At 46.7% G+C, this 26,910-nt stretch overlaps 3 protein-coding genes across 5 annotated transcripts; all 3 read right to left on the bottom strand.

The window, feature by feature from the left end:
* Window positions 1-447: 447 nt before the first annotated feature.
* LOC118095901 (ribonuclease pancreatic-like) lies at window positions 448-6,170 on the bottom strand. Of its 2 annotated transcripts, none has more exons than XM_060281789.1 (2): window positions 6,039-6,170; window positions 448-1,980 (listed from the first exon to the last, which is right to left on the bottom strand). In XM_060281789.1, the coding sequence occupies exon 2, from the start codon at window positions 1,962-1,964 to the stop codon at window positions 1,530-1,532; it is 435 nt and encodes a 144-aa protein (XP_060137772.1). In that variant the 5' UTR covers window positions 1,965-1,980; window positions 6,039-6,170; the 3' UTR covers window positions 448-1,529. The 2 variants fall into 2 exon arrangements, with proteins under 2 accessions (XP_060137772.1, XP_034993118.2); XM_035137227.2 differs by lacking the exon at window positions 6,039-6,170 and adding an exon at window positions 5,620-5,749.
* Window positions 6,171-11,181: 5,011 nt separating this feature from the next.
* On the bottom strand, window positions 11,182-11,625 carry LOC118095279 (ribonuclease pancreatic-like). The gene has a single exon (XM_035136387.2). It carries the CDS (start codon window positions 11,623-11,625, stop codon window positions 11,182-11,184), a length of 444 nt encoding a protein of 147 aa, XP_034992278.2.
* Window positions 11,626-15,835: 4,210 nt separating this feature from the next.
* Window positions 15,836-23,979, bottom strand: LOC118094806 (angiogenin). Of its 2 annotated transcripts, none has more exons than XM_060281788.1 (2): window positions 23,912-23,979; window positions 15,836-17,752 (listed from the first exon to the last, which is right to left on the bottom strand). In XM_060281788.1, the coding sequence occupies exon 2, from the start codon at window positions 17,738-17,740 to the stop codon at window positions 17,294-17,296; it is 447 nt and encodes a 148-aa protein (XP_060137771.1). In that variant the 5' UTR covers window positions 17,741-17,752; window positions 23,912-23,979; the 3' UTR covers window positions 15,836-17,293. The 2 variants fall into 2 exon arrangements, with proteins under 2 accessions (XP_060137771.1, XP_034991382.2); XM_035135491.2 differs by lacking the exon at window positions 23,912-23,979 and adding an exon at window positions 23,653-23,886.
* Between the last annotated feature and the right edge of the window lie 2,931 nt (window positions 23,980-26,910).

Genomic DNA, 26,910 nt, shown 5'->3' with positions numbered 1-26,910 from the left:
AAGAGACGAGTCTTCAGCATAGGATGAAAGCTTTGTAATACAGTTGTCAGAAGCATCCCTGTGGGGAAAGGGGAATTTAACACCTTGGGGACTGTCACAGAGAATGTCTTCTCTCGGGCAAGGGCGATGGAGCTACCACGAGGGACCCTTCTGCCAATTTGTACACTCTAGTGTATCTGTATGAAAGGAGAAGGTCTTTCATATGTTTGGGTCCTACTTTCTTTAGGGGCTTAAATGCCAATATGGGCAGCTTGATTGCATAAGGAGAACAAGCAGGAATAGTGTGATGTTCCATTGTAAAAATTGCAGGGCAACAAAGGCAACAGATGGAGATGTTGCAGCTATCTCCAGATATCAAAACAAGCTTTGAATAATTGACCTGTGTTCAGCGATGGTTGCATAGGGATAAATGAAGTAGTCACTGAAGATAGAACACATGCCCATCAAAAAATTTTTTTGCAAATATACCCCACATCTGAAGAAAGGTGAAATCCCCATTAAAAGGAGGCAGCAATGACTGCAGTGCTAAATGACCGCTTCTGTGTGAGAATGGGACATCACGATAGGACCATGCAAAATTATCTTAAGAACGTTGCTTTGCAAGGGAATCTGCTTTGCAGTTCATGCTTTCAGCTCCCAGTCACTGCAAGGGAGTGACGATGTATACCGAAATCAAGCAATATGCATGCCTGGGTGAAGCGGAGCTTTAATGCTGTCGGGGAGCTTTGTGGCCTTCTAGATATTGCAGGATCATAACTCCCCTCATCCATAACCAGTGGATGGATCATACTAGCTTGGGCTGATGGGAGTTAAGGTCAATTGGCCACTAGAGGGCCACAGATTCATCTCAGTGTACGAATTGATTCGTTTGAAATGCATGATGCTTCCCAGGTAAGGGTGCTGAGGAAGGGATGCTGGAGGAGATGAAGAGGGGATATTATCATGAGATAAAAGCAGGGTTACCTGATGCAAAAGAGGGCAGGTGCCCTACACCTTGAGCACTTGTGTATAAGAGGGAATTTCAGCAGATCTAGCTTTCACATTCTATGATTACTCTTTTTCGTACCCAGCCACTGAAAGTGCCAAAGTTGTGCCTCTTTGGCATCTTTCCATTTTTGGCAAAACCCTGAAAACCACATAGGAAAAGATCTGACTGAGTAAGGAATAGTTCCGCTTCTCAAGCCTAGAGTTCCCAGGGGCCCCTGGGGAGAAGGAACTATTGCTAAACCGGGTTTAAACCTGCACTGTGGAGGTACATTGTGGAAAAAGCAGAAAGCAAAGAAAAAGAACTGAATGAGCAAATAAGCGGTGCCCAAAAATATTTGTTAGTGAACCCTACCCCCTCCTCTCAGGTCTACATTTTGCAGGGCTCCCTGGTAGGAAGGAATTCTTGCTAATCCACTTTAAGCCTGCAGTGTGGATATGCCCTCAAAGTTAAGCGGCAGAGAAAGCAGGGAAGCAAAGGGGAAATCAACGGTTGACAGAATGCCCTCAGACTTCTGCTTCCTGTGGATGAATGGTGGGTTCCATCACAGGAGTCTGTCAAGGTGAACAGGCAGCCTATTTGTGCAGCCGACACGGACTCGCTTGGACTGCGGCCTGCCACGATAATTACAGTTGGGGAATCTTCCTGTGCTGCGGCAGACGATCACACGGAAGCGGCTCCTGCTGTCATATAAATTGCCCCGGTAGCGAGTTCCCCCCGTGCCGCAGATTGCCTGGATGGTACGAGGGCTGCCGTTGATGAAGGTGTTCGTGGGTTTGCAGGACCCCCTGTTCAGTCCTCTCCGAGTCATCATCAAGTTGCAGTAGGCGTTGTTATTGTTTGCTCTGGTTTTCGGATAATCAATGTGTCTATTCGCAAAATCCCGGTAGGTTGCTCCTTCGCTGGACTGCACCAGCACAGCCACGAGGAGGACGGTCAAACGCAGCAGCAGCCAGCAAGAACCTTTGGTGGTGATCATGGTGGGGCTGCTGAATCTGTAGAGCAGAAGGAAGAGGAGGAGGATCTTTTAAAGCAGGGAGCGAATTTCTTAAGGAATAAAATAAGAGGCACTGATAGGGATGTTTCTCCCCCACCCCCAACTTTAAGTTCCATTCTCCACATTTCCACATTTGTTTGCAATTTATTGATTTATTTAGAAAGTCCTCAATAACATTCAGCAGCATTTTAGCACCAATTTCTCCTAATATACACATTTTTTTGTCTGCAGTTTTGCCTAAAATGCACATTTCTTTCAAAACACTTTTCTCTAATATATTGCATTTTTACATGTTATTTCCATGAATATATGCCCATATGCCCACTTCACCCTAATATAAGCATTTCTGTAATATAAGTATTTCTGGTTGGAGAAATGCATTGCGCATATTCTTTTAAAAAGTGCAAATTCAGCAGATTTGCATTCATGTGTTAGCCAAATAAAGGGTGGTATTCAACAGTTGTCCTGCTCAGTGTAGACCCAATGAAACTAATTAGTATGACTAATTTAAGTTTATTAATTTCAATAGGCCTACTCTGAGTAGTACTTAGTTGAATACTACCTAAAAAAAAATCTCCCATGGGTAAATTCTGGTCAACCTGGGGTTTTGACAGAAGAGGTTAAGACTCCCCCAGATTGCCCCTAATACATTTTATTAGGATTTATAAAGAGAAAAATCAAATATCTCTCCTTTTTTTGACCAAAACTAAAACATTGATCTAAATACAATAAGAACATAGGAAAAAAGAGAAAAAGAAAAACAGGGAACATAGAAAGAGAGAGAAAAATAAAGAAGAAGAAATAGACAAGTGAGTAAGAAAGAGAGAGAGGGAGGGAAAAAAATAAAGTTCAGAAATTGAAGAACTTCTGATTCTTCATCTGACTACTGTATATAAACAGTATTCACTTCAGCCACTTCAATATAATACCCCCACAAAGCCACTTTCTATAAACAAACTATCTTCCATCCTCAAATCCAAATCTCATGATTCTGTTTTCATTTTTTCAGCTCTGGTACTCTCTCTCTCTCTCTCTGTGTGTGTGTGTGTGTGTGTGTGTCTGTCTGTCTGTCTGTGTAGGAACAGACTGTCATGTGATACCCTGGACCTTTGTCTTAGTTAGAACCTTTGTTCTACTCAGAGACAGGATTTAGCAGCTCAGTGTGGAGTAGCACGTGTGATAAGGTGGAGCCGTCCTCCTGGCACCTGCATTCCTGCTACTTACCTGAAAGGGATCAGAGCAGGGCAGGGTGGCAGCGTTTTTGGCCATGTGGTTGCACTGGCAAGACCAATCTAGTATTCCTGCTGATATGCTTGCGTCGATCAAACCGTGCCACTGCCCTGTCCCAGCCATGCCCAGGAAAGCAGCATTGATACTAGCGCCAGGTGGGTGGCTTCACCCCAAGACATGCGCCACCACTGTCGGTGTGCTCTGCAACTAATTTAAGGTGGGTGGACTTCACTGCTACAGGGAACCAGGCAGAGGGCCTTCTCAGTAGTGGCACCCGCCCTGTGGAACGCCCTCTCACCAGATGTCAAAGAGAAAAACATCTACCAGACTTTTAGAAGACATCTGAAGGCAGTCCTGTTTAGGGAAGCTTTTAATGTTTAACAGACGATTGTATTTTAATATTTTGTTGGAAGCCGCCCAGAGTGGCTGGTGAAACCCAGCCAGATGGGCGGGATATAAATAAATTATTATTATTATTATTATTATTATTATTATTATTATTATTATTATACTGTTAGAGAATATTAAAGATGCAAAAAAATCAGGAGAGACTGGGGTGCCTTTACAAATTTTATGAAGAAAGTCATTTCCCACAATTATAATTGGCTTAGTCTCTAGAGATTAAAAATTCCACAGGTAAACAAATAGTCTCTCCATTAATGCAAAATGATTACAAACAACTAAAGATATGAGATCATATAAACTGTATAGTGGTTAAAGGAAGTCAACTTTTTCCATTTTCCTTTTGATCTCTTTCTCTCTCTCTCTCTCTCTCTCTCTCTCTCTCTCTCTCTCTCTCTCTCTTTTCAATATGTATCATTTTCTTATTTTTTGTATTTTCTTCTTATTATTAGTAGCTTTTTGGTATTCGGTAACTTGTATTATTTGTGTAACTGTACTCTTTTTTTTGGCATGTATGTAATATTTATATAGAAAAAGGAAAAAAAAAGGAAGGGAGGAGAAAACATTAAAGATGTAATTCTCAGAGAAGCCAAGCACAGTGCTGGCAGCGACCTGAAGACAGTGATTAGGGAGCAGCCTTATCGGGTCCTCCCTAACCAAGAGGGCACGTGTTGCGGTGTGACCTGGCAACCAAACCCTGTGTTGTGGGTGGGAACGTTTGGATGGCCAAATGGAGGTTCCTCGATTCTGGGAGCAATCAGACCAATGGGATGCCAGCTAAATTCTATCGAGGGACCTCTATTTAAGCCCATGCACGTGTCCCTGAGCTTCCACTTTGGGGCCAGTGCGTCGGAACACCCTCCCACCTTTCCCTATATTTAGGGCTTGCACACGCTTGACCTTGCTATGCCGTCGTGTGTCGCCTGTCGCTGGGACAGGGGCACGGCAGGAATTTTCCCCACTTGGCTGATTGGCTGGTGCCATTTGGGTTTCGCCTGCCACCTAGCAAATCGTCACAGCTTGTAAGGTTGCTGATAGGCTCTGGTTCAGGTGATAGGGGTGGCAGAGCGGTCTGGCCATCCCTATGCGATGGGTATTCCGTTAAAGGAATCCTGGGACTCTTGGTTGGTCTTCCCTGAGAGGGGTTGTGCCCGGAGCCAGAGTCCTGGGGGACACCTGGCTGGTGGACTGGCTTGACCCCGCTTTCCACTGTGCCGGGTGTTCACCCAAGGCTGACCTATGGTGTGTCCTGGGTCAGCGCTACCTGCAATGGTGCAGGGAGCTAGTCGAACCAGAGCCTATGCAACCTCTCACTTGATTGTAATCAATAAAGTTGTGGCCTAAATTCTGCCAAAAACCAAGCCAAAAATTTGAGTCTTGTCTGAATTTATTTGCGGGTGGTTAAAGGGTCTACACACGCAAATAACGAGGCAGGCTATTTGTCCATTTGGGTCAGTATTCTTTCCAGTGATTGGAAGTGGTTCTCCAGAGGTTCAGGCAGGAGTCTTTTCCCAGTCCCAGATGGAAATGCCAGTGAGTGAACCTTTTGCATGCACAGCATGTGGTCTGCCACTGGGTCACAGTCCTTCCAAATATCAGATCACACAATAAAGATGCCAGATGTCATAAACTTGGCAATACTGTCAGGAGCCCCAACAGAAGATATCCATTAGTAAATATGCTCCCTTGTTTTCTGGACTGTTTTAAAAATTATTTTTAGTTGCTTTTATAGTAGGTTGAGGTCCATACAAAAGGCAATTCAGAAATGAGAGAGAGAGAGAGAGAGAGAGAGAGAGAGAGAGAGAGAGAGAGAGAGAGAGAGAGAGAGAGAGAGAGAGAGAGAGAGAGAGAGAGAGAGAATATATATATATTAGGGAGAAAAAATCCTTTCAACTCTGCCTACTGAAGAAGAGAAAGCTTCCTTAAACATGAGACAGTCAAAGTGCAGTTTCCTTAAAGGGTAAAACAGCAGGCACAAGTTTGTGAATGTCCACTTCCAACTTACCCAAGTTCAGAGAAGTCTCAAGGTAACGGATGCCACTTTCTACGGAAGCAAGTGTATCTCTCAAGATGCTGTCTGAATTATTATATAGGTTTCAGTTAGGCCAGGAGAGGGGGGAAATTCAAGCACTTGCAACATATAGATGGCGAAAGGAGGACAGAGGGCTTTCAACTGAAAAATTGCACCATTGGCTGCATGTTTCCAAAGCTTCCCGTAAATGAGAAATACAGTGGAATGAGGAATAAAGTCGAAACAAAATTTAAAAAATTCCTTCCAGTAGCACCTTAGAGCTAAGTTCTTCAGATAAGTGTACATGCACACGAAAGTTCATTCCAATGACAAACTTAGTTGGTCTCTAAGGTGCTACTGGAAGGAATTTTTTTATTTTGTTTCGACTACGTCAGACCAACATGGCTACCTACCTGTAATAAAGGAATAAAGCGTTAGAGCTCTTTCTTTCTTTCTTTCTTTCTTTCTTTCTTTCTTTCTTTCTTTCTTTCTTTCTTTCATTCCTTCTCCTTCAAAATATTGAGGTGACTCTGTGGACATTACTGATAGGAGACCACTGAAATCAATGTTTTTAAACACATATAAAGCTGAAAACAATGGCAAGTAAGCTTTCAATACAATTACAGTGGTGCCTCGCAAGACGAAAGTAATTCGTTCCGCAAGTCGCTTCGTCTTGCGGTAATTTCGTCTTGCGAAGTGCGGTTTGCCACGGCAAAAAAAACAACCAAAAAACCACTGTAAACATTAGTCTTGCGAAGCACGGCCATAAAAAACTTCATCTTGCGAGTCACCAAAAACATTGCAAAACGCTTTCGTCTTGCGAGTTTTTTGTTGCGCGAGGAATTCGTCTTGCTGTACCACTGTATAATAATTTAAAAGCAGAAGCAGCTAAAATGCTTCAAGCATAGAACAATAACTGATTACCTAAAGACTGGAATAACAATAAGTCTGCAGAGTTTTCTTTAAAAACTAGTTTTGATAGGGCCATACATATTTACCTGGGGAGGGAGCTCTAAAGGTACTGAAAAGGCTTTGTTCCTGATAGCATCTTTTACTGGTAGGCCAGAAAAAGGGCTCATATGCTGATCATATGTGTGCAGTCTATTCCACAGATAACCTGCCTTCCAACCACCAGTGTACACGGAACAGTGTTGCTTTATGTTTATGACAACCCAGTGAAGGGGGCTAGCCTGAAATAGGGCACCTTTCTCAAGGCCACCCAACTGTTGAAGAAGACTCCAGAGTAGGGGTTCCCAAACTAAGGCCCGGGGACCGGATGCGGCCCGCGTGAGCCAATTGTGCAGCCCCCGACGACCCTCGCCGCCTGCTCAAGCTATTTCTGGTGCCGCAGCGACCCAGAACTGCACTGAAAAGGATGCCTGCACATGCGCATAAGCCATTTCCGGTGGCGCCCCGTGCCAGAAAAAGCGAGTGTGCACGCATATGGGAGCGCGTTCCCCTGCCCTCCGGCCCGCCGCGCGATTGGCGTCGGAGGAACCAGCCCGAAGCTGGGTAAGTTTGGGGAACCCTGCTCCAGAGTCTGAATCAAGAAGTTAGGGATAGCCTAACTTCTGTTGTCTATGCTCCGGTAACCTCTAGGTTAGATTTCTGCAATTCACTATACATAGTGAACCTTTGAAGATGGTTCAGAAATGGCAGCTGGTGCAGAATTTGGCTACCAGGTTGCTAACCAGGACAAGATGGCAGTGTCGGACCTTGGCATCTCAAATTTCAGTGGTGTCCTGGGTGATGCCAAAATCTGGCGTTCCCCACCTCTTGCCTTTTTGAATCGGTCACACTCCCCTAAATCTGCCCTTTGAAAGGTGGTCTGAGTATATCGTACCAATCCTGCCCATCTGGCTACCAATTAGTTTCTGGGTCCAATTCAAAGTGCTAGTTCTGACCTATAAATTCTAATGTGCCTTAGGACCCCAATACCTCAAGGTCTGTCTCTCTCCACATGAACTGACCTGGACTCTGCAATCATTATCTGTGGACCTTCTTTGTGTTCCCACTCCATGGGAGGTCCAGAAGGCGGCAACACAATAATTGGCCTTTTCAGTAGTGGGTCCCCATTTACGGAGTGCACTCTCCAGGTGTGATCTTTACATTTCTTTAGGCAGCAGGCAAAAATGGACTTTTTCAACAAATTTAATTATTTGTGGCCTTTTTGCATGGGTGGGATGTCTCGATTCAGCTTTTAAAAAATACATCTGTCTTTCAGATTTTCTTAAATGGTGGTTTTAATGGATGTAGGTGTTTGATTGCTTAAAATAGTGTGAGTCACCTTGGGTTGCATTGGCCAAAAGATAGTGACCAACAAATTTATTGAATAATAAATAGCCAGGAACCTCAGTAGACGGGCGTTTGCTGCCGTGTGCTACTTGATACCTATTCAAATGTGTTACCAGGCAAATGTTAATGTACAACAGAGTGGGGAATCTTTTTCGGCCCAGGCTGTGTTCCTTTCTGGGCACCCTTCCAGGAGTCACATGCCAGTGGTGGGCGAGGCCAGAGGCCAAAGTCAGAAGAGCAACAGATGTGGATTTTATATTTGAACATTAGCCTAGTGTCTGCACCCATTCACCCACCCTTCCTTCCTGCCTCCTTTCAGCATTGTCAGAGATAGAGGACACATTCCACCCAGTAGAGGTGGTTTTAGGGTCGCACTGGGCACTGAGCTGTGGGGGCACCAAAACAATGTGATAGAATGGAGCACAAGACCCCCCCCCCAATTTTAGCACCGCACAGGGTGCTGCCGAAATTCAAGAGCCGCTAGTCCACCACTGAAGCCAGTTTGGTGTGAAGTAAACCTTGGCAGGGGGGATGCATATGGAGAGAGTGTGTGTTGCTGGGGAGAGGGTGGTGTGAAAATATATTTGGCCCTGGGCCTGAGGTTCCATACCCCGGATGCATAACATAAGCCACTTCAACTGACAGGTAGTATGAGGTCTCAGTATGATCTAGGGTTAATATAAGGCTGGGCTGTGGTCATCACACTTTCATGGCCATATGTGTGGGAACATTTGGGCTATTTTTGGTGGGGGGGGTGCATTTTGGTAAGACGGCTAAACTTACCAGCACTCTGGAGGACTCTCTGCTGATCACCTTGACCTGAGCACCACACAGCTCTTTGACAGCATCAAAGAGGTTGCAGGTGTGCATGGCAGCCCTCCACTCCCCAGAGGAGAAAGAAGGGAAGAAGTTTCACTGAAGCCCTCCCAAAATTCAGACTGAGGTTTTGGATTTCCAGTATATCTAGATGCCTCCCCCTATCATAGTCTGCTACACAACTGTGCAGGGATATGAAGTCATATCCACACACTAGATCAGGCATCTCCAAACTTTGGCCCTCCAGATGTTTTGGACTACAATTCCCATCTTCCCCGACCACTGGTCCTGTTAGCTAGGGATCATGGGAGTTGTAGGCCAAAACATCTGGAGGACCGCAGTTTGGGGATGCCTGCACTAGATCATGCTGGCTTTCTTCAGGAAAAGTGGCTTTTGCTGCATAGGACCAGAGTGTCTATGATGTTGTTTTCTTCCACATGCACACACTGGTAGAAGGGTAAGTGTGCTATTTGCCAAATGTGAAATAAAGCAAAGGCTCAACTTTCTAATCAAGATTTTGTGGTACTTCCCCAGCCTTCTCCTGCCTCCTTTCGATGGCCCCCTTAGAAATGATGATGTCTCAATCCCTTTAACTACCAACTGCTTTCCCGGCAACTGCCCCCTATAATTCTGGCTGAGGATTGAGTCATAATGTTGGATTCCAGTTTGACAAGGTAAGTTCTGTTGAGGTGAGGAAACTGAAGGCATGGTGCAAGCCTGTAATTTCACAGGTGGGTTTCTGAAATGTCCTCAGAATAACAGCAAGAGAGAGGGGAAGTAAAATTGCACCATCAAGTTAGATGGAGTGGGAGGCTGACTTCATCCATATCCACCCCACATTTATTTAATTTATTTATTGCATTTATATCACCTGTTTTCCTCCAGGGAGCCCAAGGTTACATTGATTGTTCCCCCATCCTCCTCCTTTATATTTTCAGAACAATCCTGTAGAGCTCACCTGGGGATGTCTGTGATTATTTGAAGTCTTCGCAATCCTTATCTGACCCTCTAAACCAGGCATCCCCAAACTGCGGCCCTCCAGATGTTTTGGCCTACAACTCCCATGATCCCTAGCTAACAGGACCAGTGGTCGGGGAAGATGGGAATTGTAGTCCAAAACATCTGGAGGGCTGAGTTTGGGGATGCTTGCTCTAAACTAACCACCACACAACACACTCTCTCCCTTCTCTAGAAACCAATGTATAAACCAGTCTCTGGTATGAAGCTCATCTTAGTCAATCAATCTCTCCAACCCCCCATCTACAATATATTGTGTCTCCCCACCCCAAGATATTAAAGTAGCACACATAATTCTATGCCCTGCTACACAACTTGAAGGCACGGTGCAAGCCTGTAATTTCACAGGTGGGTTTCTGTGGGTTAGACATGAGAGATAGTGACTGCCTCAAGGTCACCGGGTGAGCTTCATGGCTGAATGGAGATTTGGTGCCTCAGGTCCCAACCAGACAGCGCCAGATTTGCTCAACTTGTAGACCATAAACCCAACCATAAATATATTTATGCCGCTTTAATTTGTTCAGCAAAAGCTCAGCATTTTTCAAAGGTTAAATGAGGTTCAGATTATATACATACATACATACATACATACATACATACATACATACGTGTGTGTGAGAGAGAGAGAGAGAGAGAGAGTGTGTCATAGCTGCCAAGTACCCTGTTTTCCCTGGGAAACCCCCGTATTTTCTTACCGTTTCCCGCAGGTGTCCCAAATGGCAAAATACCCCGTAATCCCCCGGATTACGGAGCTCCTGCTGTTGGCCATGTTCTTCTGCTGCCGTGCCGGCACTGGAAGTCGCTTCTACGCACTTCCGGACATGCATAGAAGTGACTTCTGGTGCTGCAGACATTTTGGAAATGGGCACAGCGGCATCAGAAGTCGCTTCTACGCATGTCCAGAAGTGCATAGAAGTGACTTTCCACAGCGCTGCTGATCCTGGATTTTTCAATCCGGAACTTGGCACCTATGGTGTGTGTGTGTGTGTTCACTATACCTGGTTAGGAAAGGGAGAACTGAGAAGATGGAAACCTGGGAAAGTTTAATGCAGGCTTCCTCAACCTTGGTCCTCCAGATGCTTTGAGACTACAATTCGCATCATCCCTGACCACTGGTCCTGCTAGCTAGGGATCATGGGAGTTGTAGGCCAAAAAATATCTGGAGGGCCGAGGTTGAGGAAGCCTGGTTTAATGGAACAGGGGTAAAGAAACACCATCCAAAGGTATTTCCCACAGCTGCTCCTTGAAGATCGACGTTGCCAGGATTCCCTGGGAAAATGAGTAACTTTTAAAGCAGTAAAAGCTTATATTGTGGGCATGTTGCAGAGATACATTGAGGAGAAAGCATGACAGAAAATAAAATTGTAGCCAACGCATCCTCAGACTTCTGGCTTCTGTAAATGGAGAGCAAGTTGTATCACACATTGCCTAGCGCATTTGAGTCACATAGTGTGTTGGGTAAATGCCGGTGCAGGTCACACGAATGCGCAAGTGTGCAGGTGTGCCGCTGTACCTGCAGTCATAAGGAGCCGGGCCACCTGTGTATCTGCAGATGACCATATCGAAGGAGTCTGTGCTATCGGTGTCACTACCATGGGGAATCCCTCTGCCTCTGCACACTTGTACCACATTTACAGGGAAGTCGTTGATGAAGGTATTTACGTCCTTGCAAACATATCGAGTCAACCCTTTCTGAAGCATCATCCGCTTGCAGTAGGTGTCAGGGTGGGAAGTTGGGTAGCTTTTTGGATAATCAATATGCTTCCACTCAAAAGCTACTTGGGACTGTCCTTCACATGGCTGCACCATAAGAAACCCAAAAAGGATGGCCAGATGAGCCAGCAATGAGCAGGAGACCTTGGAGGCCAGCATGTTGGGGTCTTGCAAACTACAGAGAGGAGGAATAAAAAGGGAAATGTTGAAAAGTTCTTAGGGACCTTTAAAGCCCTAAACAGCCTCAGCCCAGTATACCTGAAGGAACATCTCCACCCCCATCGTTCAGCCCAGACACTGAGGTCCAGCTCCAAGGGCTTTCTGGCGGTTCCTTCCCTGTGAGAAGTGATATAACAAAGAACCAGGCGGAGGGCCTTCTCGGTAGTGGCACCTGCCCTGTGGAACACTCTCCCATCAGATGTCAAGGAAATAGACAACTATCTGACTTTTAGAAGACATCTGAAGGCAGCCCTGTTTGGGGAAGTTTTTAATGCTTGATGCTTTATTGTGCTGAAAACTAAAAAAAAATGGCACACCTGACTGTATGGTCTCAAAGCCCCCATTGTACATACATCCACAAGCAGGGAAAGCAGTGCTGCCAAGAGAGGTGCAGGTAGAACGAGTGGGGGTATCGCTGCTTTCTGAAAATTATGCTGCTATAAAAGGGCACAAGAGGAGACAAAGTGTCCCATCCCCCACCGGGTTCTCTCCATTAAAGATGAATACATGGAAGCAAATATCACAGCACAAGATAGAATATAATGATTTCCTACTTACCCCCAGAATAATTTTTAAAATAAAATAAAATAAATGGAGGTGTGACGGTAAGATGACCAGTCTGCTGGGTGGGAATTGCCTTTCTCCTCTGGTCTCTTTGCCTTAGATAGATCATTTTTATATTCTAGAGGTTGCCCAATCTCCCTCCGAGTGGCCACGGGACTCCTTTCTTCTTACAAAAATGGATCTCTTCCAACATAGCTGTGCCCTAACCCAGTATGGAATGAAGAAATCCTTACTCTTGAACCTCCATTCCTAGGCAAGAGGCTCCTTGAGTAGCCACTTCATCTCAAACGTTCCCCAACCACCCACTACAGATACCAGAAGCTTGCAAGATAGGTAACAGCTGACTTGCCCCAATTAACTTTAACTCTGAAATGTGGATCTGGAATCAACCATTGTTAGTATCATAAGAAGCACAAAAGACCCCTGCTGGATTGGTTGAAAGGCCAGTGTAGTCCTGCATCCTGTTAACCATAGCAATCAACCAGCCTTATCCTCCCTGAATTTGCCCCATCTCCTTTTAAAGATGTCCAGGTCAGTGGCTGCAAATTCCAGAGTTTCAGTGTGTGCTCTGTGAGGGAGTGCTTGCTTTTGCCTGCCCTGAATTCCCTACTATCCAACTTCATTGGGTGATCTGGGCTTCCAGTATTATGGACATAGCTGCCAAGTCTCCCATATTCACCGGGAAACCCCCGTTTTTCCAGCCGTTCCCAGCTGGAAAAATGGATTCCCCCCCCCCCCCGGTTTACTTACCGACCAGGGGAGGCTCCTTCTGTGCATGTCTGGAGTCTCTGGACATGCGCAGAAGTGATTTCTGGCGCAGCGGCCATTTTGGAACTGGGCGGCGAATGCTCAGAAGTGACTTTCAATGCTGCTTTGCCCAGTTCCAAAATGGCCACAGCGCGACTTCCAGCGCAGTGGCCATTTTGGAACTGGGCAGAGCAGTGTTGAAAGTCGTTTCTGAGCATGCTCCGCCCAGTTCCAAAATGGCGGCAGTGCTACTTCCAGTCTGCCGATCCCTTATTTTTCCGGCAGGAAGTTGGCAGGTATGATTATGGAAGCAGTGGTGGTGGTGAGGCTTGTTTATTTGTATTTTAGGGCATAGAGTATTTGAGTTGGGATTTCCCCATCTAAGTCTGATCCTGTATCCAACACATCACACTGAAACTCTAATGCAGGCATAGGCAAATTCGGCCCTCCAGATATTTTGGGACTACAACTCCCATCATCCCTAGCTAACAGGTCCAGTGGTCAGGGATAGTGGGAGTTGTAGTCCCAAAACATCTGGAGGGCCAAGTTAGCCTATGCCTGCTCTAATGCCTCCAACTTAAGAGCCTTAATGGCAAGAGGTGAGCAAATAACCAGGAGATTGAATTTCTCAGGTGGAAACGGGATTATGCCTTGCTGAAGACTGCCGTCTACTTTTTATGCTACAAATTGTGTTTTTTTGGTCAAAGATATAGTAGAAAAATTGAAATTGTAATATGTTCTAGGTGGCTTTAAATGTGTCCTAGAAGCTGCAGTATGTAAATATGGGGGTGCCTTTGCGCGCATGAAGAATACTTCACATGCATGTGCATGTGAGCAGTGATGAGGAACCTGTGGCACTCCAAGTGTTGCTGGACTACAAATCCCATCATCCTTGGCCATGCTGGCTGGAGCTGATGGGAACTGGAGTCCAGAAACAAAACCTGGAGGGCCACAGACTGCCCAACCTTCCCTAGGAAAAAGGAGTAGTCAAGAAGCATCCATTAGCCACTGAAAAAAATTAGCCTGCTATCGTAGACAAGGGGTACGTACCATTGAACTTCATGGATCTTTCTTCTGAGTACAGAAGGTGAATTTTCTAAAGAGGCTAGAGGAGGAGTTAAATGGTGGCACCTCCAGCTATCAGGAACAGGGTTTTACTAGGGATATATGTCTGATAATAGGGGCAGATATGTCTGATAATAGGGGCAGCCACAGCAAATTGGGTTGTACTTTCTGAGCCAATGGTTCCAGGCCTTCAAAAACACACACACAAAAGTGCTCTCCTGTTTTATTTCCTATGATTGGCCGGTTTTATTGAAACATCTTCTTCCACAGAAATCTCTGCTCCATTTCCAAAGAAACCCAGCCTTCAACTCAAACACAGTACAAACACTTCTATGTTCTTCCTTGTATTTGCATAAATGTTTGATGTGGTTTTGACAAAAGGCCTTTATCACGATCAACCTTTGGGCTTCTGCTGCTTCCTTCGCTCTGCTCTGGCCACAGCACTTGACTCCTTGCTCCTCCAAGCCAACTTCCTGAAGGAGCCTTACTCTCACATTTCTTAGCCAAGCCAACAGCATGCTTAAACATGTGGCCCTCCAGATTTAGTTGTATTCTAACTCCCTCAGCCAACATTGCCCAATGGTTAGGGATGAGGAAAGAAGGAGAAGGAGAATTGTTATTATTTATTTATACCCCACCCATCTGGCTGGTTTTCCCCACCACTCTGGTTTTGACCTTTAAAGCCCTATGTGGCTTAGGACCCTCGTACCTACGGGACCGCCTCTCCTGGTATGCCCCGCGGAGGACCGTAAGGTCCATAAATAACAACATTTTTGAGATCCCGAGCCATAAGGTGGTTAGATTGGTCTCTACTAGGGCCAGGGCCTTTTCAGTACTGGCCCCAACTTGGTTGAACACTCTTTCACAGGAGACCAGGGACCTGTGGGATTTGACATCTTTCTGCAGGGCCTGCAAGATGGAGCTGTTCCACCTGGCCTTTGGGTTGGACTCAGCCTGACCCCTAAGTTTTCCTCCCTTATGGTTTTGATTTATGGGCTACTTTAAAATGAGGCTGTATTTTAAATTTTTAAAATTTAAACTGTATTTTAACCCATATTTTAATTAATTGTTTCTCTTTCTTTTACATCATATTGTAATTTTGCTGGTTGTCAGCCGCCCTGAGCCCGGTTTTGACTTGGGAGGGCGGGGTATAAATATATTATTATTATTATTATTATTATTATTATTATTATTATTATTATTATTATGTGAGAGTAAGGCTCCTTCAGGAAGTTGGCTTGGAGGAGCAAGGAGTCAAATGCTGTGGCCAGAGCAGAGAGAAGGAAACAGCAGAATTCATCATGCGAAAGGCTGGACTAGAGGAATCCCAAGCCGGAATTGAGATTGCCGGAAGAAATATCAACAACCTCAGATATGCAGATGACACAACCTTGATGGCAGAAAGTTAGGAGGAATTAAAGAGCCTTTTAATGAGGGTGAAAGAGGAGAGCGCAAAATGTGGTCTGAAGCTCAACATCAAAAAAACCAAGATCATGGCCACTGGTCCCATCACCTCCTGGCAAATAGAAGGGGAAGAAATGGAGGTAGTGAGAGATTTTACTTTCTTGGGCTCCTTGATCACTGCACATGTAGCCCCGCCCATGTTCCCACTTCGTGGCCCCTCCCCTCCCGTGCCTTGGCCCCACCCCTGAACGACCATGGCTTGCCCCCCGTCCCCTAGTTTTGATCCTGGGTACGCCCCTGGTCACAGGCCACATTCCAGGGGATTGTGCAGGGTGAGAAAAATACCCAAGAACTATACCTCACTCTTAGGTTTTTATTTCAGCAATAACATTATAAGTTAAATGAATTTCTTTTTAATAATCCAACAACCAGTCTAGTTAAACAGACCATGTATTTCTAACCACCGCTGTCATCTTGGCCAAATTCATAAATTCTACTAGTTTTACTCGCCACTCATGAATCGTTGGTACCCTCTCTCCTTTCCAGTTTTTTTGCTATAAGAAGGCGGACCGCTGCACAGGCATATAACAATATATTTCTCCTATCTTTGGGAACATTATCTGGTGTCATGCTTAACAAGAAATAATATCGAAAGAAAAATGTAAAGCAGAATGGAAATATGTAGAAAATTATTTAATCAAAGAAAATGTAAATACAAATTTGGTGATATGCTTTGATTGAAATGTATACAGAACATAAGAGAAAAAATATATTTTTTTAACGAAGAGGTTAGAGGAAAATATGGTATATCTATATCAGGGTCCCCAAACTAAGGCCCGGGGGCCGGATGCAGCCCAATAGCCTTCTAAATCCGGCCCTCAGGCGGTCCAGGAATCAACATGTTTTTTCATGAGTAGAATGTGGTTTTTTTTTATTTAAAATGCATCTCTGGGTTATTTGTGGGGCATAGGAATTCGTTCATATTTTTTTCCAAAATATAGTCCGGCTCCCCACAAGGTCTGAGGGACAGTGGACCGGCCCCCTGCTGAAAAAGTTTGCTGACCCCTGATCTATATGCTGATATTAGGTAAATAAGAAGGAAATCTATAATAAACTAAGTAAGATGAGATAAGTAGGATAAAATAAAATTTGATAAAAGAAAGCGATGTTCAAATAATTGGAAGTCCATTTTAAAAAATTGTTTGTATATTTGTTTTTTGTATGGTTTTTTCCCTTTGTTGTTTGTATGTTTTTTTCTTTATATGCTTTGTGAAAATTCTTTTTTTGCTTCTTTGTATTTTTTTCTTGATTTGTCTTTGTAATTTTCATAAAGTGTATAAATAAAGTGCCATTTTTAAATTAAAAAAAAAAACAGACCATGTATTCCAGCAACGTAGTTTGAATTTAAAAATGACCTTCATGCATACTCAAGCACACTCACTCTCTCTGTGCTGAGCTGTAGGAAGGGGATTCCCAGGGGGTTCCAGGCATTCACCCAGGTGCTAGGCTCCCTTGGACAATTGAAGACATGGTAGAGACTGTCATACCTTTAAGAAATATGATTTATACCCATATTTAAACCTTGAGTCCACATGATGAACAAACATTAAAGGCGGGTCCTTGCCCCAGTGAGCTTACAATCTATTTGAGAATGGGGGTGGTAAGAAATCAAAAGGGAAGGAAAAGTCGAGGCAAGTAAGGTTTCGATGGATTAATGTGAACAAAGCTATTTCATGTACTTGGGCTTTGTTTTGACTGGGATACTGGGATACAGAATTTGATGAATACACAGGGAAGAGAGATGCCTTTCAGGTCTAGCAATGGTGCTTCAAACGGAGGTCACAATCTGGCTTTCGTCATAGTGCACCGGCCAGCCGCCTTCGCAGCCAATGATGATGTACCTGGGCGAAATGTTCTCCTTGTATTCGCACGGTGGGCGGGTGGAGCCCCCACGGAGCGTGCAGGTGGTGACTCTGAAATGCTGCCGGCTCTTCCGCAGCTCCCCCGAGGGAAGCCCTCCTTCGGCGCACACGGCCCGGATCTGCCGCTTGGAGCCGTGGATGAAAGTGTTCACCTCCTTGCACTCGGGTTTGGTCAGGCCACGGCTGCCCATGAGGGTGTTGCAGTATCGGCCGTGGAAGCGGCTCCTGGGCTCGTCTCGGTGCTGGCTCAGGAACTTCTCGTAGCGGGGGTTGTTGCCACAGGATGACTCGCAGAGTAGATGGCTCAGCAGGACCGCAAGGAATAGGCAACAGGCGCCTCTGGACAGCCTCATTCTTCCCAGCACCTAGGATTGGAATATAAATCATAATGCATAATACAGAATACATATTATAATGCATAAAATAAGTTATGGCAGCAGATAAAGAAATATAAAAGGAACATCACGGACGTAAGAATGGGAAGCCAAAATGCAAGAAATTATTATATTGAAAGTGAATTGAATAATGCCAATTTTTGTGTAAAACACACACACACACACATACAGTGGACCCTCAGGTTACGTTGCCTTCGGGTAACGTAACTTTCGGGATGTGAACGCGGCAAACCCGGAAGTGCATACTTCCGGGTATCGCCCCGCGTGCATGCGCAGAAGCACTCTATTGCGCCGTGCGCGTGTGCAGAAGTGGCGCCTCATGTTGCGGACTTTTGGGGGTATGTAAGGATCTCCCGGAAGGGACCCAGGTGGCACGGTGGTTAAACCACTGAGCCTAGGGCTTGCTGATCAGAAGGTCGGCGGAGTGAGCTACATATGCACAAACACACATAGACGGACACACAACTGAACAAATGTCACCTCCTACCCTCAAGGCCAGGGACGCGGGTGGCGCTGTGGGTTAAACCACAGAGCCTAGGGCTTGCCGATCAGAAGGTCGGCGGTTTGAATCCCTGCGATAGGGTGAGCTCCCATTGCTTGGTCCCAGCTCCTGCCAACCTAGCAGTTCGAAAGCACGTCAAAATGCAAGTAGATAAATAGGAAGGTAAACGGTGTTTCCATGTGCTGCTCTGGTTTGCCAGAAGCGGCTTTGTCATGCTGGCCACATGACCTGGAAGCTATACGCTGGCTCCCTCGGCCAATAATGCGAGATGAGTGTGCAACCCCAGAGTCGGTCACGACTGGACCTAATGGTCAGGGGTCCCTTTACCTTTAAGGATCCCCCGGAATGAATTAAGTTTGTATCCGGAGGGTCTACTCTGTGTGTGTGTGTGTGTGTGTGTGTGTGTTATTTACTAAGCTTGGATCCTAGAACAATAGGCAGGTAGGATCCTAGAATGCGCTCATATATATATGAATGAGAATTATTCCTTTGCTTCAGAACCGCTACTTTAAGGTCATTTACAGAAAAATCCTCCAGATGACCTCTTTAATCAGTTTGCACAAAGCTTCTGTGGAAGTTAGAGGTCCTCAGATCTTCATAGAGAAGTTGTTCTGATTTGCTTTCAGAGAGGCAGGGATGGGAGAATCAATTTCAGTTACTCTGTTTCTTGTCCCCCCCCCCATTCTTAAGTTAGGTTCTCCACATTTTCACATCAGTTTGCAAATTCCGTTATTATTATTATTATTAAAGTTCTCATGATGTCAGCATTCTCATGTGAATTTCTCCCAATCATTGATATGCATTTTTGCTTAATATTCACATTTTGGAAAGCTGTTTCCTGTAATATAAATATGTTATCTTCACTACAAGACAGTGGTACCTCGGTTTACGATTGCTGCGGTTTGCAATCGATCGGTTTATGAACACCACGGACCTGGAAGTGCTTACATCCGGGTTCCGCGGCGCGCGGATGCGCAGAAGCGATCTGCGCGGTGTGCGCATGCACAGAAGCACTTTATCAGCGCTTCGTGCATGTGCAGAAGAGCTGCTTCATTTACGGACTGCTCAAGGAGTGACTGGCTCCCCGGAACCAATTGTGTCTGTAAACCGAGGTACCCTTGTATGTACTTTTTATATGTATCTCCTCCTTCCAGTTATTGTTCTCTCACACACAGAGATATAACAAACTTTTTTGTCAACTGAGGAGGGAAGGATTTGACCATTTCTCTTCTCTCAATTTCACATTTTCCCAATTTTAAATTCAGCTATCCACATTTTCACCAATTCATTATATATATAACTTCATCAGCATTTTAGTGTATGTTCCTCCTAATAAACACATTTTTATCTGCAGTTTTTATGAATGTACACATTTTTGCAAGCAATTTCCTCTGATGCAATGTTTGTCATTGGTTCCTTTCACTAACATCTTCATTCATGCACAATTTATCCTAGTATTTACATTTTTGTAAGCTTTCGGTTGGAGTACTGCACACCAAAATTTCGGATAAGTGAACATTTTGAGAGATGACTGCATTTTAGTTTGCAGATAGTTTCAGAAAGTGTAAATTTCATAGATTTCTCTTTAAATGAAGGTATCTGAAGAAGTGTGCGTGCACACGAAAGCTCATACCCAGGGCTGGCCCTACGTGCAGGCTGGGTGGCGCAGGGCACCACGGCGCTGGCCTGCCAGGAGGGCGTCGCAAGCTGCGCCCACCCGCTAGCTGGCTGGTCCGCCGCGCAGCTGCGCCCGCCGGCCGGCCGTGCAGCAGTGCATGTGGCAGCCGCGCTGCGCGCTGCGCCCACCTGCCCACCGCGCTGGGAAACGGGGCGGGAGGGCACTGGAAGGATCCGGCGCACCACGGCGCCAGGGGCGCTTAAGACGGCACTGCTCATACCAATGACAAACTTAGTTGGTCTGTAAGGTGCTACTGGAAGGAATTTTTTTTATTTCATTCTATTAAGTCAGTTGGTGGTTTGGATGAATAGGCAGAAGACAGTTACAAAACACGATTGCAGGACCAAGGAGGTCTTAGCTACTTGCTCAACAGGAAAGATCAGGAAACCAGAGGAGATTCGGACAAGGTAAGGCATCTCCTTTTTTGGAAGCTTGTTCCAACAAGAGCCTTGATCTGTTGAAGAAACCCAAACTGTCCCCCCCCCCCATTCAATAACCATTCTATTCTATTCTATTCACTTCACCTGCTCCATGTGGTATTGGGCCCAAAGAAAGTCAATTTGTACTTCTGCCAAATGCCAAGTGCTACAAGTAGCATCTCTGGCAGTAGCTGCTCCCATTTTAAACTTTGTGACTGGAAAAATTCAGCTGTGGAACATCTTATGGGGATGAAATGATGAGGAAAGAATGGCCAGTCTAATTTCTGGCCATTCCACATCCTAGTCCGACACTCTTAACCAATTCACCACACCAGCCCTCTCTTTGTCTTTCTTTGAGAAGCAGCAGCAACTGTGTGCAGGTAGAATTAGATCAGGGGTAATGGGAGATTAGCATCAGGGCTGGCAGCCTGAGGCGGTTGCCTCAGGTGGCAGGATCCCACTAGGATCTGGGGGCAGCAGATCCTGCCACTGTACCTGCCGGTTGTGGAGGCTGCTACACTGCCACAGCAGCTGCCATGGCAACCTACAAAGATGGCACTGGCATCGCTTCTGAGACCCGTGGCCTCAGCACCATCTTATACACAGCCTGAGTCTCGCAACAGCAAAGAAGTCACCACCCTCTTCTCTCCCTTCTGCCTCCCTCAGCTAATGTTGCCATGCACAACAGCAAGGCAGCCTCCAACCCTCCTCTCCCATCTTCTCCCCCACCCACAGAATTCTACCTCGCCCAGTGAGGGAGCACCCAACCTTTATCTCCTTTCTTCTTCATGTTTACACCCAGGCTTGCAGACCCTCCAAATGTCCCTATTTTCCAGGGACAGGCCCAGAATTACAGAAGCTACCCTAGTTTCTGATTTCCCACTTTTCCGTGGGATGCCTCTATTTTCATCAGAGGGCATGGAATCAGATGACCCCTGAGCCAAGGAGATAAGTAGCCATACAGCCTTTACTATATATCTGAAGGCAGCCCTGTATAAGGAAGGTTTTTTTTAATGTTTAATGTTTCGTTATGTTTTTATACAAGGTGTGACCGGAAAGTTCGTTGAATGGTCACAGAAATCAGACAGCAAGAAATATTTGAACATACAACCCACGAAATGCTCACAATTGTGTATGGAGATGAAGCTGTGACTCGAAAGACTGGGTATGAGTGGTTTAAGCATTTCCGTGAAGGGCGGCAAACCATCGAAGATGACCCTCGGTCTGGCAGACCACCGATGAGCAGAACAGCAGCACATGTTGGCAGAGTTCGTGAGTTATTGATGCGGGGACAAGATTTGTCCATCCAAATGATGGCGGAAGAATTGCATATTCTGCATGAAATCATTATTGAGGTTACTGGGTTGTCCCACCCTCCATATTCTCCTGCTCTGGCCCCACAGGATTTCTTTCTTTTTCCAAAACTGAAATCTGCACTGAAAGGGCACAGATTTTCCAACATTTCACACGTCCAAGCTGCTGTGACGAGGGAACTGAAAGCAGTATGAAAAGAGGACTTCTCCAGATGCTTCCAACAGCTCTACAAATGTTGTCAACAGTGAATTGTATCAGAGGGGGGCTACTTTGAAGGCCTATAAGGTATGTATGTTTGAATATTTCTCGCTGTCCAATTTCTGTGACCATTCACCGAACTTTCCAGTCAAACCTTGTAAATGTTGGAAGCCACACAGAGTGTTTGATTTCCCCCAATCCCCCAATCACTAGGAGGTTATGCAACACTGAACTTTGCCCCAATATCACCCTGATGTGCTTTCCCTCAGCCATCTATTCCATTGCCCTTTCACTTTCCTAACCTGAAAAAGGTTTTAAAAGCCAATTATGTAAAAGTGGACTTTTTTATTTTTATTTTTGCTCTGCAGCAATTAGGTGCTTCGTTCCACTTTAATCGCGCAAACCTAAATTTTCAGTATGCAGTTGAATCCCTTCTGCAAAATACTGACAGCCTGGAGGCGAGCCGATTGCCCTGGGAGGTTGAAATTTCCCCCCGCCGTTGCTTGATTGTTACCATTTCAGGCGTCAGATTGGTGACAGTTAATTGTTTTGCACAGAAACTGGCCTGGGTGTCCTGTGCTGAAAGCAAGAGGGCTGTGTCGGGAGGTGATGTCATATATCACATTGGAAAATAGAGGGGGAGAAATGTGGGGGAAGTGGAGAGCAAGTGAATAGTGTGTCCTTATTTTTGCCACGAGAGGGCAGTGGGGTGACAGAATTGCTAACCTGGCCTTTGCACAGTGAACACAACCTCTCCCTCTGTGCCCAGAACAGATGTGATGTGCAAACTCTAATAAGCATTCATATAAATCAGACAGACATGGAGAAGAGAGGGGCATTGCTTTGATAGCTGAACACATCATTCCCCTTCCCCCTGCAATAAGGTTATAGGTGATTCAGAGGAGGAAGGGCATATGGTGCAGGAAGTAGAAGTCTGGTTCTCCACTGGCAGCCCTGAGTTTCAGATATGAATAGGGGGTCTCACGCCATGGGCTCTTCTAGATGAACTGTTTATTGAGAATTCATTCTGATTTGCTGGCACAATGCTTAGACCAAGACTGTGGTCACGCTCCCAATCACTGTGTATTCACTGTCTTACCAGTGTCGCATTTTTATTGTGTTTTCACAGGACGTTACCCCAAATGCATTGTGTATCCTGCACTTCGTTATAAATTACTGTGGTTTGAGGTGTTGTTTCTCAATCCAGCTTCATGCCAAAAGTCACTCCTAATTTTCCTCTAGCAAAAATGTGAACCAGCTTGCCAAGGGAATAACCGTCTATAAGGCTCCCCCATATATAAGACTATTTTGGGGGGCTCAGACTTAAGAAAATGGGGGGAGATGTATCCATGTATAAGATGCCCCCCTAATTTTTGACATTATTTTTAGGGAGAAAAACCTAGTCTTATAATGAAAAAATATGGTACAGTGCAAGAAAACAGGACTCGAAAACAGTGGGATCGATTTTGTGTTTACATCGAATCACATGGTATTGTTGGTGCTCTGGTGAAAATAGCCAGAGGGGTTAAAAGTTAGTGCTGTCCCTGGAATCCTTATGGCGGTCTAACAGTCCCTCCCCCTCCATTTTCTCTTTCAGGAGTTAGGAAAGAAAACAGCAGCAACTGGGTGTGGCGGGAGAGAGGAATCCAAGAACTGCTCCACACGACAATGGAAGAAAGATGCAAATCAGGGTCCTTCAGATAAGGAGGAAAAGGCACAACAGCAGAGGGAAAGAGAGAAAGGAATGCAAAGGACTCACGTTTTGCAAGGGGACCATATTGGATTCAGCTCCACACAGATCAAGCTGCTGATTTTCCACTCTGTTGTGCTTTTGAGCCAATGAAAAGTTTGCAAAAAGTTTCATAACTTTTTCTTAGGAAGAAATCCATGGATTGTGCCAAACTGGGTTTTATATAAACCGTGCCTCTCCCTTCTGGCTGTCATATTGCCTTTTTGGAGTGCGCTCTCTCTCTCTCTCTCTCTCTCTCTCACACACACACACACACACACACACTTACGTAATTGAAATGTACTCAGAGTCGAGAGTGAATTTCATGCTCTTTATTCAGCTCATAGTCATCAAGGAGAAGAGGAGAAGAAGAATGGCTCTTTTCCCAAAACCATCTGCTTATATACATTATTTACACAATGGGCCTTGCGTGATTGGCTACTTCAGGGCTACACCTGTGGGCCAATTATATTGTGGATTGACTTCTGCCTGCAGCCTGATTGGCTGCTCCTACAGGCCAATCAGGTAGCAGATTCGCTTCTGCCAGCCGCCTGATTGGCTGCTCCAGCAGGCCAATCAGGTTGCGGATTCACTTCCACCTGGAGTTGGATTGGGTAGCTCCCGCTGATTCTGAATCCTATTGTTCTAGGATTCAGCTCAGTACATAACACCCCTCCCCTCTAAGTTCCAGTCCTGCCCGGGAAGTTGCATTCGTAGTCCCCAAGGTCTGCTGGCCGCCTCCGTGTGCGTTGTGGCCTGGGGTGTTCCTTGGTCAGGGGTTCTGGTTCTGGCTCGTGTTCCGAGGCTGCTGGCTGTGCCGGGGCTGTCTGGTCTGGCGCCACTGAACCACTAGGTTGTGGCTCTGGTTCCGGTGTCCTTCCAGCCTCGGGGCGCCCCTCTGTGCCTACTGCTTCTGCTTCCCCTGCCCACCCCTCTCGCTCTACAGGCCTCACTGCCCTGCTGTCCCCTTGGGACCCCTCTGTCCCGCTCTCCTCCCAGGTTCCTCCTGGGAATCGTCGCCGTAGCTGGTCGCAGTGGCGGCGCCAACATTGCCCCCCTTCCGTTAGTACCTCGTACGACACGGGACCGGTCACCTTGGTGACTGAGGCGGGTACCCATGCTGGGCCTGCCCCAAAATTCTTTGCGTACACTGCGTCCTGGGCCACAAATGTCCGGGGGTTCCTGCCTTTCCCCACCACTACCTCATCCTGAGCTCTGTCGGGGTGAAGTCGGTCCAGTCTAGTTGCAAGGCGCCGGCCCATTAGTAGTTCAGCTGGGCTCCGGCCCGTCGTTGTGCTTGGGGTGCTGTGCTGTGCTAGAAGAAATGCGGCAAGGCGGTATTCCCAGTCCCCTTGTGTCATGCGGCGGAGGCTGTCCTTGGTGGTCCGCACCATGCGCTCCGCTTGGCCATTGGTGGCAGGGTGGAATGGTGCTGAGCGGATGTGGCGGATGGCGTTCTGCGCTGTGAAGGTCTGGAACTCCTCTGACGTGAATGCGGTTCCATTGTCCGAGACGAGGGTGTCAGGGAGCCCGTGGGTTGCAAAAAGCTTACGTAGTACCCGGATGGCTGCCGCCGTAGAAGTGGACGGTACCAGTGCGACCTCCAGCCATTTGGTGTAGGAATCCACCACTATGAAGAATGTTTTTCCCTGGAAGGGGCCAGCGAAGTCCACGTGCAAGCGTGACCATGGATGTCGGGCGGACTCCCAGGGCTGGACTGGGGCCCTTGGGGGATCCGGGCGGGATTCTTGGCAGGTCTGGCAGTGTTGGACCCAGGCCTCTATCTCTCTGTCAATCCCCGGCCACCACACATAACTCCTGGCAAGGGCCTTCATCCTCACTACCCCTGGGTGTGTCTCGTGTAGGGCTGTAAGGACCCTTTTGCGGAGGGGCTGGGGAACAACAACCCTGCTTCCCCATAACAGGCACCCCTTGTGGGCCGACAGTTCATGTTTGCGGTTTGTGTAGCCGGCGAATTCTGGCCCGGGGCTGCTGCTGGGCCATCCTCGCCACACCCAGTCCAGGACCCGGGAGATGACCCTATCTTTTGTGGAATGGTGCGCAACTTCTTGTGCCTGAATGGGTCGGTCGGGAAGCAGCTCCAGGGTCATAACCTCTTGCGCAGGCGCTGGGTCGGGGCCTGTTTCTGGTAGTGGTAGCCTGCTGAGGGCGTCTGCGTGGCCCATCGCCTTCCCAGGGCGGTGGATTAGTGCATACTGGTAGCCGGCAAGGAAAATTGACCACCTGAGGACACGTGGAGACAACACTTGGGGGGTCTGCTTCTCGGGGGCAAACAGGCCAAGCAACGGCTTGTGGTCAGTCACTATGGTAAAGGGCCGCCCGTACAAGAAATCATGGAATTTTTTTACGCCCTTCACGATTGCCAGACCCTCCTTGTCAATCTGTGAGTAGTTTCGTTCGGCTGCAGCAAGTGTCTGGGAGAAGTATGCCACCGGCACCTCTCTTCCATCCGGGAGTTGGTGTCCCAGGACAGCGCCGATGCCATAGGGAGAGGCGTCGCATGCCAGCACCACTGGCAGCCTCTCGTCGAAGTGTGCCAAGACCGAGTTCGAGACGAGCAAGTCCTTGACTGCCTGGAATGCGGCCCTTTGTCGCTGGCACCACACCCAAGGGGCCCTTTTATCTAGGAGTCTGTGTAGGGGCTCCGCTACCGCTGCCTTATGGGGAAGGAAGGCATGGTAAAAGTTCAATAGTCCCAAGAATGACTGAAGTTCGGGCTTGCTCTTGGGCGCTGGGGCCTCACAAATGGCCCGTACCTTGTCACCGGTTGGATGGACCCCTTCTGCGTCCACCTTAAATCCCAGAAAGTCCACCTGCGGCACTCCCAGTAAACACTTTTCCCGCTTCACCTTGAGGCCCGCCGTCTGGAAACGGTGCAGGACGGAGCGGAGGCGGTCCTCAAATTCCTCTGGTGTGGGCCCGGCGATCAGTACATCATCGAAGAAGGGGGTGACACCAGGAATCCCTTTAAGGAGAGAGTCCATTAGATTCTGGAATATGCCTGGTGCCACGCTAACGCCAAATTGCAGCCGCTTTACTCTGAATGCCCCTCTGTGCGTCACAATCGTCTGAGCCTCTGCTGTGGCTTCGTCCACAGGCAACTGTTGATACGCTTGGGCCAAGTCCAGTTTGCCAAAGATTTTTGACCCAGCCAGGGTGGCGAGGACATGGCTGACCACTGGCACTGGGTATGCATGGGCCGTGAGAGCCTTGTTTATGGTGCATTTGTAGTCTGCACAGATGCGGACCGAACCGTTAGGCTTGACG

This window comes from Zootoca vivipara, chromosome 13, assembly GCF_963506605.1.
Source record: "Zootoca vivipara chromosome 13, rZooViv1.1, whole genome shotgun sequence".
In the NCBI taxonomy this organism is placed as follows: domain Eukaryota; kingdom Metazoa; phylum Chordata; class Lepidosauria; order Squamata; family Lacertidae; genus Zootoca; species Zootoca vivipara.
This window is presented reverse-complemented; position numbering and strand designations above follow the sequence as displayed.